This window comes from Penicillium daleae, assembly GCF_028827525.1.
Source record: "Penicillium daleae strain IBT 16125 chromosome Unknown utg000006l_segment0_segment0, whole genome shotgun sequence".
Taxonomy (NCBI): domain Eukaryota; kingdom Fungi; phylum Ascomycota; class Eurotiomycetes; order Eurotiales; family Aspergillaceae; genus Penicillium; species Penicillium daleae.
In genome coordinates, this window is record NW_026623154.1 from 3,178,072 (window position 1) to 3,195,060 (window position 16,989).

At 51.7% G+C, this 16,989-nt stretch overlaps 4 protein-coding genes across 4 annotated transcripts; 2 read left to right on the forward strand and 2 right to left on the reverse strand.

Moving 5' to 3' along the window:
• Window positions 1–269: 269 nt before the first annotated feature.
• Window positions 270–1,956, forward strand: N7458_006841 (aminopeptidase P family protein; the record flags this gene model as incomplete). Its single annotated transcript, XM_056910223.1, has 2 exons — window positions 270–399; window positions 566–1,956. The coding sequence occupies 2 exons, from the start codon at window positions 270–272 to the stop codon at window positions 1,954–1,956; spliced, it is 1,521 nt and encodes a 506-aa protein (XP_056765927.1).
• A 4,246-nt stretch (window positions 1,957–6,202) lies between these two features.
• N7458_006842 (J domain-containing protein) lies at window positions 6,203–8,620 on the forward strand (the record flags this gene model as incomplete). The annotated part of the gene is made up of 5 exons (XM_056910224.1): window positions 6,203–6,232; window positions 6,301–6,385; window positions 6,445–6,671; window positions 6,774–8,370; window positions 8,463–8,620. The coding sequence occupies 5 exons, from the start codon at window positions 6,203–6,205 to the stop codon at window positions 8,618–8,620; spliced, it is 2,097 nt and encodes a 698-aa protein (XP_056765928.1).
• Window positions 8,621–10,103: 1,483 nt separating this feature from the next.
• N7458_006843 (Zn(II)2Cys6 transcription factor domain-containing protein) lies at window positions 10,104–11,308 on the reverse strand (the record flags this gene model as incomplete). Its single annotated transcript, XM_056910225.1, has 3 exons — window positions 10,104–10,890; window positions 10,959–11,056; window positions 11,120–11,308. 3 exons carry the CDS (start codon window positions 11,306–11,308, stop codon window positions 10,104–10,106), a joined length of 1,074 nt encoding a protein of 357 aa, XP_056765929.1.
• A 3,234-nt stretch (window positions 11,309–14,542) lies between these two features.
• Window positions 14,543–16,252, reverse strand: N7458_006844 (D-arabinono-1,4-lactone oxidase; the record flags this gene model as incomplete). Its single annotated transcript, XM_056910226.1, has 1 exon — window positions 14,543–16,252. The coding sequence occupies one exon, from the start codon at window positions 16,250–16,252 to the stop codon at window positions 14,543–14,545; it is 1,710 nt and encodes a 569-aa protein (XP_056765930.1).
• Between the last annotated feature and the right edge of the window lie 737 nt (window positions 16,253–16,989).

Genomic DNA, 16,989 nt, shown 5'->3' on the forward strand with positions numbered 1-16,989 from the left:
TTTCGAACCTGTCATCTTCGCCTTTGAGCTTAAGGCACGGAAGAGGAGAGAGAATGGGCGGTATCACAGAGCCCGTACAGATGGGCCCATCCCTACTCAGGATAAGCCTCCTTCACTCCTCTTCCCAATCCCCCCCCCTCTCTCTTTCCTCTCCCCTCGTGGCTCCTTGCGTGACTGAGGGCTTGTACTTCGTGTCCTCGAAGCGTGACCCCCCCCCTTCTCGTCATTTGTCACTTTCCTTCCAAGTCTTCTGCCTCGGAGATCAGACGATGCGTGCAAAGGCTCGCGGTGCTCCCCGCGACGCTTCCTTGGCAAGCCAGGCCGATGTCATCATCAACGCCGTCGACTCCCTTCATATCCGCCTTGCCGTATCTGGAACCTCCAATGATAAATACCCAGGTAAGCTGTCGCCCTTCCGCCCGAGGATGGAACCCGCAAGGTCGATGAAATCAATCCCCCGTCCCTGTCGCGCCCTCTGATAGAACTCGCTCCCTTGGAATTCACTGGTTCCCGATCGGTGATCTCGCCGATGATCCGAGCTAATCGGAACCTCTCTATCCCATAGCCAAACAACATGCACGCAATGTTGCCCGCAAGCTTGGGGTGTCGCATGGTCTAATTTTTATCGCTGGTCAGCCCACGGTCAATTGGCGCGATTCCGACCAATCGCGCCCGTTCCGCCAACGTCGATACTTCTACTATCTCAGTGGCGTGGATGAGCCCGACTGTGCTCTGACATACGATATCGGCTTGGATATTTTGACTCTTTATGTACCGGACTTTGATCTTCGTCGGGCGATTTGGATGGGCCCGACTTTGTCACGTGAGGATGCTCAGGATCGATACGATGTTGATCGCGTGTTATACCAGTCATCGCTCCAGCCGGAGCTGGTATCTTGGCTGAGCGAACGTGTGCAGAGCAGCTTGTTATATATGGTGCATGAGTCAGAGACGCCCGAGGGATTGCCTGCAGAGCTGCCGCTGGATGCCAAACAGCTGATGCCTGCCATGGATGCAGCTCGGGGGGTCAAAGACGAATATGAGATTCGCATGATCCGTAAGGCCAACAAGGTCTCGGGTCTAGCACACCGGAAAATCCTGGAGAGTATCCAGAAGATGTCCAACGAGTCCCAGATTGAAGGGTCCTTCCTGAATACCTGTATCTCCCACGGTGCTCCGAACCAAGCATATCAAATTATTGCGGCGTCGGGGCCCAATGCGGCAGTTCTTCACTACGACCGAAACAACGAGTCTCTCAAGAACAAACCTCTCGTGTGCCTTGATGCCGGTGCTGAGTGGCAGTGCTATGCTAGCGACGTGACCCGGACATTCCCACTTTCTAGCGAATGGCCCAGCAAGTACGCGCGAGACATCTATCGCGTTGTCGAGCGCATGCAAGAGGAGTGTATCAAGCGGATCCGCCGAGGAAACCGCTTCCTCTCTCTACACGACCTGGCCCACGAAATCGCCATCATCGAACTACTACATCTCGGTGTCTTCAAGGACGGCAGTCTCTCCGAAATCCGAGCCTCGGGCGCATCCAAGGTCTTCTTCCCTCACGGCCTGGGCCACCACGTCGGTCTCGAAGTCCACGACGTATCCGAGTCATCCATTATGGCTCTGCATCCCGACTTTGACCACGATCAATACGGCCCAGTCCTAAACCCAGCTGGCAGCCTTGCACCTTGTACGCTTTCTGCCCCATTGCTGGAAGAGGGCATGGTGGTCACCGTGGAACCGGGGATTTACTTCTCGCCGCTTGCGCTCGCAAATGCACGAAAACAGCCTTATGCAAAGTACATTGACTTTGACGTCGCTGAAAAGTATGTCCATATTGGTGGTGTGCGTATCGAGGATGATATCCTCGTCACTGCTACTGGCTATGAGAATCTCACTACTGCTCCGAAGGGAGAAGAGATGCTTGCCATTATTCGGGGGTCTACAAAGAACTGTTGATACTGTGGTAAGAGGTATAGATCTAGTATAATGTAGATGAAGCGCCCCGCGGATATCTCAATTGATCAGTCTGAGTGAACAGAGTAGTTATGTGACAGAGGCTGTGTAGAGTGTTGGTGGAGGCGCAAGTGTCTACCTGTGGCTGATGTACGGTCTTTTCTTACAAAAGTAGATTTCGCCTACTCGTCTACGAGGAACCGATGAACCGAGCGGACCACACTTTGAGGCGCGACTAAGCCTGACCATGAAAGTTTGGATTTCTAGACAAAGGCCCTCGGCTTTTAGCTCAAAGTCAACTTGATCAAGAGCACGCCACAAGATCGTATGATCATGATGAAGAGTCTAGAACAGAAGCACCCCGTTCTGATACATGACCTGCGGGGATGGGAGGCAATTTTCAACCCTCAAACGAATTGGGTTTCAGTATTCTTTGATTCTGTGGCATGACTGACCCGGGATTGACCACGCGGCCCACCTCAAATGTGTCAAGTCGATCTTTATTCCCCGGACGGGAGAGTTAGTGTGGCAAGTGAAGTGTCACTGATGGGCTGACGGTGTGATCCAATCCCATTTCTCTATACCGTCCGCTAGAACCAATTACAGAGGACTGGCGCCGTCAGGACAGATATTTTCGCCAAACAAGTGCGACGCTTGACAGCCCTCAAAGTCAGTGCAAAGCGTACATTCCAACTTCACAGGTGTGGGGACTCTGCGCAATCTCGAGGTCGTAATTAAGGATGCTGCCGAGCGGGACCCATCGCCTGAAGAATGGCCACGTTCTAGCCATCAATGTCAGGCGAGTCGCGACCCCTGAAGACCACCCAGAGATACCCGCTGAATGTGTGTGACTGGACCACTTGGGGGCTGGTCATGATTGAATCGCGAGTCCCTTGGCGCTGCCCAACGGATGAAATGAATTGGGCAACTAGAGGATTCGTCAACCCGGGTTAGAAAGGGCACTTACTTCCTTGGGGGCTAGCAGCCACAGGAGGCCCTGTTGTCAAGGCAATCCGATCACCAGCAGATCGAAGGCAACGGATGGAGGCACAGGGCATGGCTGTGCCTCATACACCCTTTTGTGAACCCGGATTCGGTGGTGGGTGCTGCAAGGGAGCATCGAGATCAAGATGTTTGCCTTTTTGTGACGTGGACCCACGTGTTGACATTGACCGCGTTTCAGGACTGGAATGCGGTAGAAAATCGTGGTGGATGCAAGGGATATGGTTCTGGACAGTCTGGAAGCTCTGGACGGTGGAGATGGACAATTGAATTCAGAATGTTTTCGGCTGGGTGGAATGCGTGGTTTTACGTCTACCAGTACATCCTGTAGTACCGATCGCGTCAGGACTGCAAGCTGATGTATGTATCGATGGCATACAACCTCAAGGTACCTATGGAGGATTTTTCTTTGAGCGAATCCGAACATCGATTGCTGAAACATGCACGCTTTAGCCTGTGCATACAATATTCTTTTTGGTTCTAGGAGAAATCTTACGCCCGTCAGAGTTTTCAAGGCTCCTTTTACCCCTTGTAGCCTTGCAGCTAAAAAAAAAATATCGTCAGCTCGGAGGCTGACGCCAGTCTCCGAAACAACTGGTCTATGCTCTGCAAGTTACCTACTACCGCTCTAGGGATTTGTCTCCTTTCTTTAAGAACTACAGTACTATTGAGGACTCTTAACTTTCAACAATACTTTGAATATTATGTCCTGCTCATATCCGGCTCAAGGGGATATAGGGGATAAATCCGAGTGTCTTCGTTGCCTGGTGTGCTTTCCGTTCGGTCCGCACGGCACTCAAGCCAGCTCACACACTGGGGACCATGATTAGGCACACGAATCCTCCGTACTCCGTAAGCATTGCCTGAAAAAGGGAACACACGGCATACGATTAAGTAAGACTCCATACGCCGTCGATCCGCCCGGCATCGGAGCCACGCAGCTGTCAGGGCCCGAACGGCCGAGAATTTTGCACTGGCGTCATTCTTGGGCTTATAGGCAGCGGGTTTTCTGACGAATCTCACGCATTCCAGACCACGCACGGTTTCATAAGTCGCTCATGAGGCAATACGAATAGTTTCATAATCTGTATAGACTCGCACCTCATTACTTGCGACAGAGTTGAGAACTATAGATGGATCAAGAGGTACAATCACGCGATGTAAAATCACGTCAGTTCAAAGAATCGAATGACTCCGGCATCACGCCTTTTGCAAGCGCTAGCGTAAGGGTTTGGCGCCATTTTTAAGGCCATAAGGTGATCTGCCGCTGCTGGATGGTTCCACTGGCAAGAATGTGGGTCGCTGGCGTTTTTTTTCTTTGAATTTTTGCCCCGAAATCACCGGTTTCATGGGTTTCATTGGTTCCCTTAACTGGCTGGTTAGTCAGAGCCTCCGTCCGGAGCCGTGACTCACCTGCCCCGACTCATACCTTGCAAGCCGCGAGACCAGCTGGAGCGCTCTGTATAAAGCTATCAAACCCCTGCAGTAGATCACCTGCGGTTTCCTCTTTTACTCTTCATCTCATCCTTCCTTTTCAAGGGGGTGATGGTCACTCCCCTCTGTCCTTAAAATCATCAAAAGTTCTTCTTTTCGTTGTACATACTTCTCCCCCCCCCCTGGCTGAGGACTTGCTCCCATTTCGATATCGCCAACAACATTACCAGAGAATGGGCCAGAGGCATAACCGACGCCGTACTCGTCCTCATTCCAGAAAGCGAAGAAACAGTCTCGATCAAGGTCCGCCTGAATTGCCAAATACCCACTCACCAGGCTTGCCGTTGGCTCTCCCATCTACAAGTTGGAGCCCCCAGACTCCCGTGCTTCCACCAACAGCCCTTCACTACACTCCTTCCGCTGCATGCGTTTCACCTGGATCGCCGGTCTCAGCAGCCCCTGCCCCGACCTGGCATTATGGGTTTACGGCCTGGCCGATCCGTGAGAATGTACCGCAACGGCAGGAAGCAAGCATCGGTCTCGAGGCACGGCAGTGTCGCTTGTTCGGCGGGGAGCCGGGCGACGACCTAAGTCTCTGTTATCGTATGCTGGAGTATTTCGACGGTCTCGACTATATCGACCCGTGAGTAGCCATTTTTTCGAGCTCTGTACTTCCACCGATCATCTTTCTGACTTGCTTGTCTCGAAACAGCACTATGGGAGATTGAATGCTCTTTCCAGCCAGAAACAAACAAAAAAAACTCGAAAACCCAATATCTTTTTTTCTTTTCCAGATTGCGATGATTTCTGATCTTCATGCAACATCCAAGAAAAACAACCCTCGTTCGATTTGGCCATGGGATCGCCTTGAGCGTCCCTCGCCCACTGCAGCGCGCCCTCAGCCACAGTCCCAACTTGACGCTACGAGCATGACTGGAACGCCAGATCACATGGACTTCCCGGGTCCCCGACTTGAAGCAATGAAAACGCTCCGCCAGTAGGAGTGTTGGATTGGTCCCTTTCGACCCGGCCATGTGGATCCTGGCCCGCGATCATGCGAATCCGAGATGAGATGAGTCATGACCAGACTTTCTCGCGGGCTCCGTATCGGTCGAGTTCGCGTCTGATCTTTTACGGATTGTTGACGCTTGAACTCCCTTTGTGGACGCTGGCGAGAGTGTCATGATGGTGGCTTGTTCCTCTCTCCAACGCAGATCCGTTCTATTGAAATGCGAGGTGGTTGAATATTAGGCTGCCGCATACAGTGAAACAAGAATTTGACGGAGCATATTATCGATTGTTTATGATGATCTATAGGTTAGATGTACATTTGCATAGCCTGTATATACTGAGTCTCAATCACATTCAAGTACCCTATATCACAGATGAGGGACTATCTTTGTCAAATGAATTCTTATCATAACAACGACAGTATAGAAAGATAGTAAATAACCCTGTAGCAGTAGCTGGTATTCATCTAGACTATTTAAAGAAATAAGCAAAATGATCGACAGGGAAAGTGCAATGTTGTCCTCAGCTCACCGCCTTTGCCCGCAAAGAACTTGGCCGCGGTTTTAGGCAGGCGGTCGACCACTTGAGGACACGGTCATCACCAGATCAGGAAGCGCGAATACTCCCCTTCCACGCTCCTTTGATTCTCGAGGGCCATGCTTCCGGCTCCCATTGTTTAGGCTTCTTCTTTCCCTCTTCGATATCCTCTCTCGAGCCCATTCTACTTTGACCCCGCAACTCGGCAACCCACGATCTTTAACTTCCGCGGCGGCCACCGCTGTCGCCCCGAATTCGCCGCAGGATGTCGTCAGACTACACTTATGATGAGCAGGTGAGACCTTTTCTCTCTCTAGACAATGATAACGGAATGACTGACATGGTCTCTTTCGGCGCTACCAGGGGCAATTCTTCCCCTTCTTCATCTTGACCTTGAGCGGCCTGGTCACGCTCCCTCTCACCTACAACCTCCTCCGACCGAGCAAAGGTGTGTGACTGTGCCAGCAGTTCTTTGTGTAGTTTATGCTAAAGATACATCTCCGACAGAGCTTGAAAACACGGCTCCCCGCATCAAGTCCGACTTCAAACCCGAACATGCCGATCTTGTCGAGGCGGAGAAGCGCAAGCGCCTGCGCAAGGAGCGCCGGATCAAGCGCATTGTTACTGTGATTGTGGGCTACCTGGTCATGGCATGGATGGTGTACCTCATTCTTGTGACGGCCCGGACGGTCACCAAATTATATGACCCATATGAAATTTTGGGCGTCTCAAGGGTACGTTGTGTGAATTTCGAATGTGGCGGGGCTAGGAGTTGTTGTAGCCGCTGTTGGCTCCTGGTAGAGCCAAAGGATTTTCGAACTGACGTTTACATCTAGAGTGCCGATGAAAGAGCTATTTCCCGCCACTACAAGCGCCTTTCCCTCATCTACCACCCCGATAAAGTCCGTCCCGATCCCGCCAAGAATGAGACTATGGAGATGCTCAATGAGCGCTTCGTAGAGCTCACCAAGGCATATAAAGCGCTCACCGATGAAGAAATTCGAAACAATTATCTTCAATATGGCCATCCCGATGGTAAGCAGAGCTTCAGCATTGGTATCGCTCTTCCCAAACTCATTGTCATGGATGGCAATGGAAAATACGTGCTGTTGGTATATGGTGCTTTGTTGGGCGTTCTTCTGCCCTACATTGTTGGGAAATGGTGGTATGGTTCTCAGCGCTACACCAAGGAGCGTGTTCTTGTCGCCAGCGCTGGTAACATCTTCCGCGAGTACAAGGAGGACATCCTGGACGGTGGCATTGTCAACGCTCTCTCTTCTGGCGATGAGTTCAAGGAGATGCTCAAGGGAGCGCAAGCTGAAGCGGGTCTCGCAAAATTGGAAAGGAAGGTTCTAGCTGAGGAATCGACGTTCCTCTCTGCCAAGGACCGCGAAGCTATCAAGCAAGTGGACAACTCCTCCCGTCGGAAGGCTTTGGCTTTACTGTGGGCGTATCTCGGACGTATCGATCTTGGCGATGCGACCCTTGATGCAGAGAAATACGAAGCTGCACCTATCGCTCTATCTCTAGGTGAGGCCTTCACGGCGATCTCTTTGGCATTTGGCAGCCTTCGCCCGATTCTTGGTGCTTTCCAGGTCTCTCAGAACTTGATCCAGGCTATTGCTCCCGGTTCTTCGCCTCTCTTGCAACTGCCCAACTTTACCGAGTCGGTTGTCAAGTCCGTGGAAGGCGAGCACTCCAAGGAACACTGGACTGTTCAGAAGTTCATGAGATTGCCCGAGGAGGAGCGCCGCAAGGTTACTGTGGGTGCTGGTCTACTATCCGAGAAGCAGTATACGGAAGCTGTTACGGTGGCCCGTCAACTGCCCGCCCTGGAGGTTTCCAAGGCTTTCTTCAAGGTTATGGGAGAGAAGGTCATCACTCCTAGCAGTCTGGTACAGCTGGTTGTGAAGGCCCGACTCATCCCGCCGGGTTGCACGCAGACGCCACAGGTTAACGAGCTCGACTTGGAGGACATTGACCCTGATGAGGATGACCTGGACGCACTGATGGGCCGCAAACCGGCCAAGAACCGAGCCACCAAGATGGTCGATGGCAAGAAGGTTGAGAACAAGATTGAGACCATTCAACCTCCCCTCGCATATGCTCCTTACTTTGCCCGCGACCACTCCCCTCGCTGGCATATCTTCCTGGCTGACGCCAAGCAAGGCAAGATGGCCGTGCCTCCTTTCACATTCACCACCTTTGACAAGCCGATCCTCGATGAGGATGGCAAGCCCACATTCAACGTGCAAACTCTCAAGATGCAGTTCCAGGCGCCTCCACAGGTCGGCGACTTCACCTTCGTCATGCACATGGTCTGCGACAGCTATCTAGGTCTGGACACGAAGATGGAAATTACCTTGCATATTGATGACCCCGCCAAGGCGGCTGCCTTGGAAGAAGACGACGACATCAGCGAACCGGATGAGGGTAAGTTGTTCCTCCCGTGCTTGTGTCGCGGCACTCGTGCACATTTGTATTAGCTGTGTAGTCCGAATGCTAATCTGAACCTCTCACTCTAGACTCCATCGCCGGTCAAATGCAGGCGCTCAAGACTGGCCAGGCCCCCAAGCCCAAGAAGGCAAAGAAGCCTTCTGAGTCCGACAGCGAGGAAAGTGACACCGACGGCGACGCAGGCGATACTAGCGACACCAATACCGAGACGGAGGATGAGGATTAATCGCATTTACCTTGCATTGATTGATGGATTGTATGCAGGACTTGTGCGACATTGTCTGATTGATTAGGATTGATATCTCTGGGTTTCATTTTTTCGTTCATCACTTTTGCCATCGGACATCCCTTTATTTCCCTTTATCTCTATTCATCCCACGACGGTCGTCGTCTCATTGGGTGTATTCTTCGGGGGTTGTCTCTTTCTATCCCGTTTTGGTGCCATTGCTCTTTATTACGTCCTCGCTTTGAGCTGCATTCCCCCCTCTTTCTATTCCTCTCATCTTCTATATGTCCAGGTCTACATCCATGTTCTTCTACAGCATGACTACTAGCCAAAATCACCCCGGTCCAACGCCGAAAATAGACTTTGGGAATACAAAACATCTACCTTCTGGCCACTCGCACAAACCCAAAGATCAAACATGACCACTGGGCCATCCAGCTTCTGTCGTAGGGATCTGCGACCTTGAATTGTAAGGCTTTTGCTACCATCCCCGGGCGCGCAGGGGTGTCATGGCGGTCTTTGCGCCGCAGGTCGTCATACCCTCTGCTCAATAGTTTGGCTTAGCTTTACCTCGTACGAACGTCAAAGTAAGCGCACTGTTCTCCTTTGTGTGCTTTTTGGGGAGATGGCCGCGTTCCTGGGTCGATGATGGGTTGGATTCCGGTTCGTGTGTTGCGAGGTGGTGGCATTTTTTGTGAAATAATACTTCATGTATAGGTATTGGCAGTTGATGTGATGGGGAGATATCGTGGAGTCGCTTCGTCTATTGGGGTATGGATGTGAGTCGAGAGATCTACCTGCGGCTGGAGTTTGAGTGGTTTGGATGCAGTGCATGTTCATACCATTACGTCTATTTGCGTGAGTGGCAGATGAAGCCTAATTTTAATTGGAAGAAAAGCATTCTCCATGTTAGATTAGAGTGCTATGTCTGCGCCCATTAAGCACTAGTTCTATGGAAGCAGCTTCATCGATGCCTGAGGAAGATATGAAGACAGATTCTATCAATCCCTGACTGAGCCGGGAGAATATGACAATATGCATATTTGCCGAGTGCACCTGAAATCTCTAGATGCTGCCAAAGAGACGCAGATTGAGATGGAAAAGAAGGATCGGAGGAAGAAAATGACAACCCTCTGTCCCAAGACATGTGGAAAGAAATCAGCACGCTAGACACCACCCTGTTACATTGACTGCTTAGCTCCGACTTTTATACTCCCAGCGCCGATACGCCTGCTTTATGTACTGTCATACCCTGAAACCGGAAACGTGATAGTAGAAGGTCGATCTCGTTCATTCTCTCATGAAGATAACTGCAAATGGAAAAGGGGAGACCCAAAACCCGTACCCGGAACATTCAGATTGGAACTCCAGTCATGACCAGAACAAGGGATACCAAAGATAAATCAAGTAAACTGGGAGCTCATGCTGTGACTCAGCAGCAAGAGCAGATAAGAAAAACAAGAGACGAACAATGTCATATTCCTTATGCAGACGGAAATGACCAACCGGGCGTAAACTCAGGATAAAGCGATGGTTCATGCGTCGGAAATTGAAAGTCGCTTAGCAAGTCACTCGATAAACCGCCCATCTGGTGTGGGTGTGTCTCGGGCATAATCCCACTATGTAGTCGAACAGTACCATTCTTAGCTTCCGACGACGCAGTCGCAGCGTTACAAGTTCCATCAAGAAAGTATGCAAAAGGCTGCTGTTCGTGGGTCTGTGGACCATGTGAAATCGAAGACGTAGATGGTATATCGATATGAGGCGATATTTCGCCCGCACTTAGATCTGCGGACGTAATAGACGGTCGTTGTTGCATACCTAGCATATCGTGGTACCCCGGATCTGGATAAGTGTAACTCGCCTGTTGAACGGATTGCAGATCCCACTGCCAGGTCGAACTACTTCGACTCATCATGGGGGTAAGGAGGGAATTGCAGATGGACGGGCGGGAGGAGATGGTCGTTGGCGAGGGTTCGGGGGGTGTAGTTGGTTCTGGGGAGGGTTCTGCCGTGGCGCTGCACTCGGTTGATGTAGAAAGGAGGCGTAGGTATCGTAGATCTTCCGAGTCTTCGTCCGGTTCATCTGCGTTTTCTTCGGCTTGTTTGATTAAACCTAGTCTGTCGAGAATTGCGTGTGTGAGTGGATGACCGTCTGGGGTTTCGGCGAGCGGTTCGCCAGGAAAGTCCTCCTTGTTGATGCAAAATTTGTATAATTTTTGGAGGGCTTTGACAACTAGTGAGTGGTGGGATTCAAGCATCTCGACGAATCTATAGATTCTCTCAGTACGAATTAATGATCTCTTGGCGTCAGAGTGAGATAGTATGGACAAACTCACCCTCGAGAGTACACTTTTGTCTGGGTCGCTTTCCTCTCACGGAATAAACATGGGTGGTTATATACCGAGCAACGGTTGCAAGGCTGTTTTCCATCACACTGTAACAGTCATTGAGTATCAGAGTGGGCATTAACATCCAAGTGTAATCGCGATTGCCCTACCTTGGTCTTCTTGACGCGACAGCGATCACAAGCCTTGAGCACATGCTTCCGCTTAACCCGAAAAACCCGCTGATCGCGTTTCTCATCGCCCGTCCTCGACCGATGCTCTAGCTCCGATAACGAAGCAACAGCAAAGTCATCCAGACTATGTGGGAAACCCTTGGGACGAAGCTTCGGTTGCCACGACATGGTTGGCTTATACCCCCCGCAGAATTAGGCGCAGGCACCCGAGCACGAGACGCGCGAAAGGCCAAAATCAAGACTTGGGTATAGTATAAAGTAAAATGCAAGCAAGGAATAGGATTTAGAAGAGAATGATATAGACGAGCCAAACACCACTAGGGGAAAAAAGCAAAGGCAGAAGCTATGGCCGACAGGCAGACGGATGGAGCAGGTGGGGGGTGACATGGAATCGAAACTATGGGCTCAAATGGGGTATAAGGGGATATGAGAAATGATGAACAGATAAAGGTTGCAAACGCAAAACAGCCTCAATGGCGCACAGTCAACGTTGATATCATGATTAAATGGGGGCATGAAATGATCATTTGTGCAGAGTCAAGCCGGGGCCAACCCATCTGGATTGATCTGAGTGGTTAGTTTCGACCAGCTTGAGCTACGAAAGAAAAGAAAAAGTATCAAGCACACCCCTCACCCCTCTGCCCCGCATCGGCACATGTCCCTCCCGTGCCCAGAGGATCATGGTTCCGAGGGAGATACCAGAGGGTGACGTGGAGAGGGTCTGTCAGCATATCAACCGGGGGCGGCCGTTCGAGGGTCTTGCGACATCCTGTGGCTGTGGGAGGTACGACGCAGGGATCCCTGTCGCGAGAGGATGAGTGGCACCGAGACAGAGGGTCAGTGGTTGGAACAGGTATAGCGGGTTTATAGTTGACGGGGTTGTAGGCCGGGCAACTATGACTGGCCATCAGGGAAGGGAAAATAGTGACTGGAGGAGACGAGACATGGCGGTTTCCATAGTCTCCACATCGTTGTCCAGCGACCACGCACTCGCGGGAACCAAGAAGGACCCAGCAATGAGGAGGCCATTGCATTAACTTGCTTTGGATGCATCTTGACTGTGATGGCGATGGACAGTGGGCACGGTCCGAGCCGTCAGTGGATCCGGACTTTCGGCACACGGACAGCGTTGACAGCCAGCTTGGAGTTCACGTCCACGGGCTTTCCTCACGGACTTTGCTCATCTCGGACTTTGTACTCAACCCCCGGTCGCTTGGGCAGCGAGAGCAGGGTCAGCACTCCGCCCCCCAGAGTGGTTGATTTAGTCCGTGCGGCCAGGCAATCGCAATGAGAATCACCTTGTCACGCCTTGTCACACGCCCGCTGAACCAGCTCGAGGTTTCTTTCCAGGGCCAACACGTGCAATCCCAGTGGCTGTGGAAAGAATAAGCAAGTCAAGTGAAATGTCACTCCAGTCCACTGCCAGTCAACTGTCCGTCCACTGGATGTCTGTAGACAGTCTCGTACTGAGACCGTTGGACCGGAAGCCCTGAACCAACCAGACGGCCCCTGCTCATTCTGCTGCTGCTGCTGATCTCTGCTCTCTGCTCTGCCAGTCATGCTGCCCGGCTTTGATTTGAGGGTTTGCAGGTTGCAAGCGGTGTACAGTACTTGGGATTTGGTCATATCACCTGATATCCTTGCAGCCAATGCACCGAAACGTGGTACGAGGTGATATGCCCTTGGCCATGGGTGATCCCGGGAGAAGTCATGAATTAGGGGGTACGGGATTCGCATCTGGTCTGCAGGGGAAGGGAGAGGAGAGAGCGAAACAGAGTACATGCCCGGCTCATCAAGTCATCCCCTCTTTCCTTGATGGGTCAGTCATCTGTCAGGGCTGAAGGAATGATTGGAAAGGAACGTGGTATAGAGGGACATGTTGGACGCCTGAGGGCGGATGGGTAGAACAAAGAAAGACAGAACTGGGGAGATTACGGGGAAAGGTAAAAGAAAGTCTACATACTTGGTAGCATGTATAGATAATGTCTCTGTCTAGCCTCTGTCTACTGCATCTCAATGTATCCATCATGTCCAATTTACAAACTGTATAGATCTCATTCATCCCATCTCTCTACCAAGATCAACTATGATATGATCCCCCATCTAAGCCCCAGGAAAAAAAAAGAAACACCAAAACTCCCTGCACAACAAGCCCACCAGAGCACAGCAACCCGTCCAGATCAGAACCACCCGATCGGCATTGATCTAAGATCATCTTTCGTGTATCCTTCATCCTTCATACTACCCATTCTACCCTCTATAGCCACTGATCTGTGTATCTGTTGTGTCTTGCATCATGCTACTCGTAGCTCCCAGCCTCTCCTGCAGCACAATCCCCACCGTGTAACGGCCAGCTCGATCCACCGTACAATATCGTCTACTGGGTACAGCACAAACCCCAAACACCTCAAACCCCGGCAAGACTGACTGGTTACTCTATTTGGAGCTCGGGCTTTGCAATTCCCTGTCCTCAGGTTTTACCTCGGATGCATTCCATGCCGTATTATCCAATCCGGTTTGTGGCTGACGGATATCCGATTTAATCCATTTCAGAACTAATATAGTTTCTTTTTACTCTCAGCTGAGTTGCTAAGGCGGGGCTTAGTCTGAGAAGAGAAAGAGAGCGTGTGGATGCAAGCATTCACGAGCATGCTCATCCAATCATAGGTAAAGATGGGAAATGCCATCGGGGAGATAAGATGGGAGGCCGCGCTGTTGATTGATACCTGCAGACAGAGTCATAGTACAGTATATGCATGAAGGGAACAGATCACGCCCTATGACCTGCTAGATTCGATCGAAGCCCGGGTATAGCCCTATAAACAGCTGTGGTGCTGGGCGACTCTGCTAGATCTGCAGTTGCGAGGTGCAGGGTGTGTGTTCTATTGCAATAAAGGAATTTGATGCGTCTAAATTTCTATTTCCAGAGCGAGTCTATGAGCGGGAAGTAACTATTTGTGCAAGGCACTTCTATATCTAAGGACCAGATCTAAATCAAACCCTCTCTAAAGGCGAGGGGCATGGGAATAAATGCATTAAAATACCAGGCAGACCGGAGGCAGACCGAAGTCCTCGGTCTGCCTTGTTTTCGAGGCCCAATCTGTCAAGAATTGGATCTGAAAAAAGAACAGAAAAAAAAGAGGATGCGTTCACCCTGCATTAAGAACAGCTAAACAGGCACCTCATAGGCCAGGTCAACGGGAGGTTCATGTCAGCCCATGTCAGAATAGCAGGGCAGTTGATCATTGCTTGTTGCTTTTCATTTGCCATTTCTCTGGCTCTTGCTCCCTCCCACACTGTCAGGTACAGCACACCTCGGCGTCTCCATCCAACCATCCACACGGACCTTGTTTGCTCTTCACGCTTGACCTTCGACAGTGTAGGTCAATCTACCGTAAGCAGTCATGCTCCATGAAGCAGAATGCTAGCCTCCCCCTTTGCAAGCAAATCAAAACTTTCCTCGCTTGTCGCCGTGGTTGGTGGACTAGGCGCTGAGTGGTCGGGCGGCAGCTCAGGCATGCGATCTTCCTCCAAATGACTCTGACTCTGCCACCGACGCTCGCCAATCCACTCGAGACCATCACCAACACCGCTGATGGCCAGCTTCCGACATTCGCTTTCTCGTTCCACCAGAGATAGCTGGTCTTCATGGTCCGAGGGCGCGACCAAGGGCAAATTCCGACAGTGCCATTCACCCAAGAACATGCCTTCGGGATCAACCTCTTGTCGCACCTTTAGCCACTCATCCATATCCTTCTTATAGAGTCGGTGCAGCTCGGTAGAATCCAGGGTGGTAAAGTTCTTCGCCCAGTGAGGTCTAGCGCCCATGTCCCGCATGAGCCACTCAAAGGCCTCATAGTACCGCTGGCGACAGGGAGGATCGCGGAGATACGGGCGGTACAGAGTTGCATTCAGGTAAAGCGTGGGCTCGTCGCGGCACGTTGGGTCCAGGAAAGGACGCGGATTGGGATTCTTGCTCGAGTCCGACACTCGCACTTCAACGGGGCAGTGCACCCACAGACCCTTGGGGGAGAACGGAATGCGCGCGGTCTCGAGGTCTCCGTGCAGCCACGCGGAGAGGCGGATGATCGCCTCGGGGCCCTTCTCGAGGGGTAGTGCCCATTCGTTGACAAACTGTGAGTACAGGCAGTTCATCAACAGACCGGCGCGCGCTGGCTCGACGGCCTCGGTAACGGTTGATCCCGGCCGGAAGCCATATTGCATGCCGAAAATGAACCACTCGACCCAGGGCAGGATTCGGGGGAAGTAGGAGGACAGGGCAAGGAGATTGTGGTAGACGTGGTACCCGAACCACTCGCCATAGAAGTTCATGGGCGGTGGGCGGAGGGGTTGGTCAGTCTGATCAGCGCGCCAGACGATCGCGCCCTTCTCATAAGGCAGCCACCAGACGCGGACGAACTCATGGGATGTCCATAATCCAGTGGACCATTCACTCAACACCTTGGACAGAGAGTATCTTTCCTGGCGCCAGGCGATGTTGAACGCGGGCCTTGCCTTGAAGGTCACCTCGACCACAATTCCAAGCGCGCCCAAAGAGACCAGGGCGGCGCGGAAGAGGTCTGAATTGTTGGTGGCACTGCAGCGCACCAGCTGGCCGTTGGACAGCACCAAACTGAGAGATTCGATACACTCCGAGAGCAGGCCATGACGCAGAGAGCTGCCATGAGTGCCGGTGGCAATGACGCCCGCTATTGACTGACTGTCAATGCTGCCCAGATTCTCCAGGGTCAACCCTTGCTCCTCCAACTTCGGCCCCAGCTCATACAAGCGAATCCCCGCCTCAACCGTCACCAAGCGAGTCTCGGTATCGATATGCAGAATGCGATTGAAGTCATCGAGGTTGGCGAGCCAGGACGAGGTGCAGGTCAGATCGGATGGGGAATGACCGCTACCGACGGTCACCAGGCGTCGGCGACAGCGGCGGGCAAGGGTCACCAGCTGCTGGATTTCCGCAATGGATTGCGGGCGAACATAGAGCTCCGGTCGGGAGAAGAAGGTCTTGGCCCAAGTGTGATGCAGGTAATCGGTGGATGCGCGGAACGGGACCGCGGGGTTGAGCTTTGATAGCTCACGGGAAATGGAAGGGTCCATGGCAAGGGTGTGTAGGTGAATCGATCAGGTTGTATCACGGCATAGTGCAATTCTATCACATCGTCTGGAGAGACCGCGGCTCTCGGAAGGCGTGGGGGAAAAGAGATAAAGGGTGGGGAGAAGTGGTGGAAGGGAAGAGAATGGCACGGCACGCTAAAATGACAAAAAAGTGTCGCGATGGCGAAATGCGCGATCATCATTGATCGGCCCACTTCTCTTTCTCCACCTCCACCTTAAAATGGCAGCTCCAATACCTCTCTCTGCCTAACCTTCCCTCTAGGACTAGCGGTGATGGTCCTTGATCTAGTACACAATTCTAAGCTTTTCATCAGGGCCTCCGCGAATCGCAACCTGGTCGTTAATCCCCGATCGATCGATCGCTGGACAAGCCGAGGTCGCTCACCCGAAGCTCCTAATCTGGATTGATGACAGTTGCCGTTTTGGGAAGGTTATCTCCGAATAAGCAACCTGCATCTCGGGGCACATATTGGGGATATACTGTCATAAATCTCACAGCATCAATATATATACTGCCCGCGTATCAAAATAGCCTTCTCTGGCCTTCCTGGCTCTCTTCTAATTACACCCACGAAACTACCTATGCTACCTATAGATGACCACATCGAGTTCAACGGTAACACTCAACTTTTTATAGTACGACGACTACATATACCATATCTCCCACGAAAAGGACAATGTGATATTCAGCTATCTCGAGCGCTTTGAGTCAACGGTCA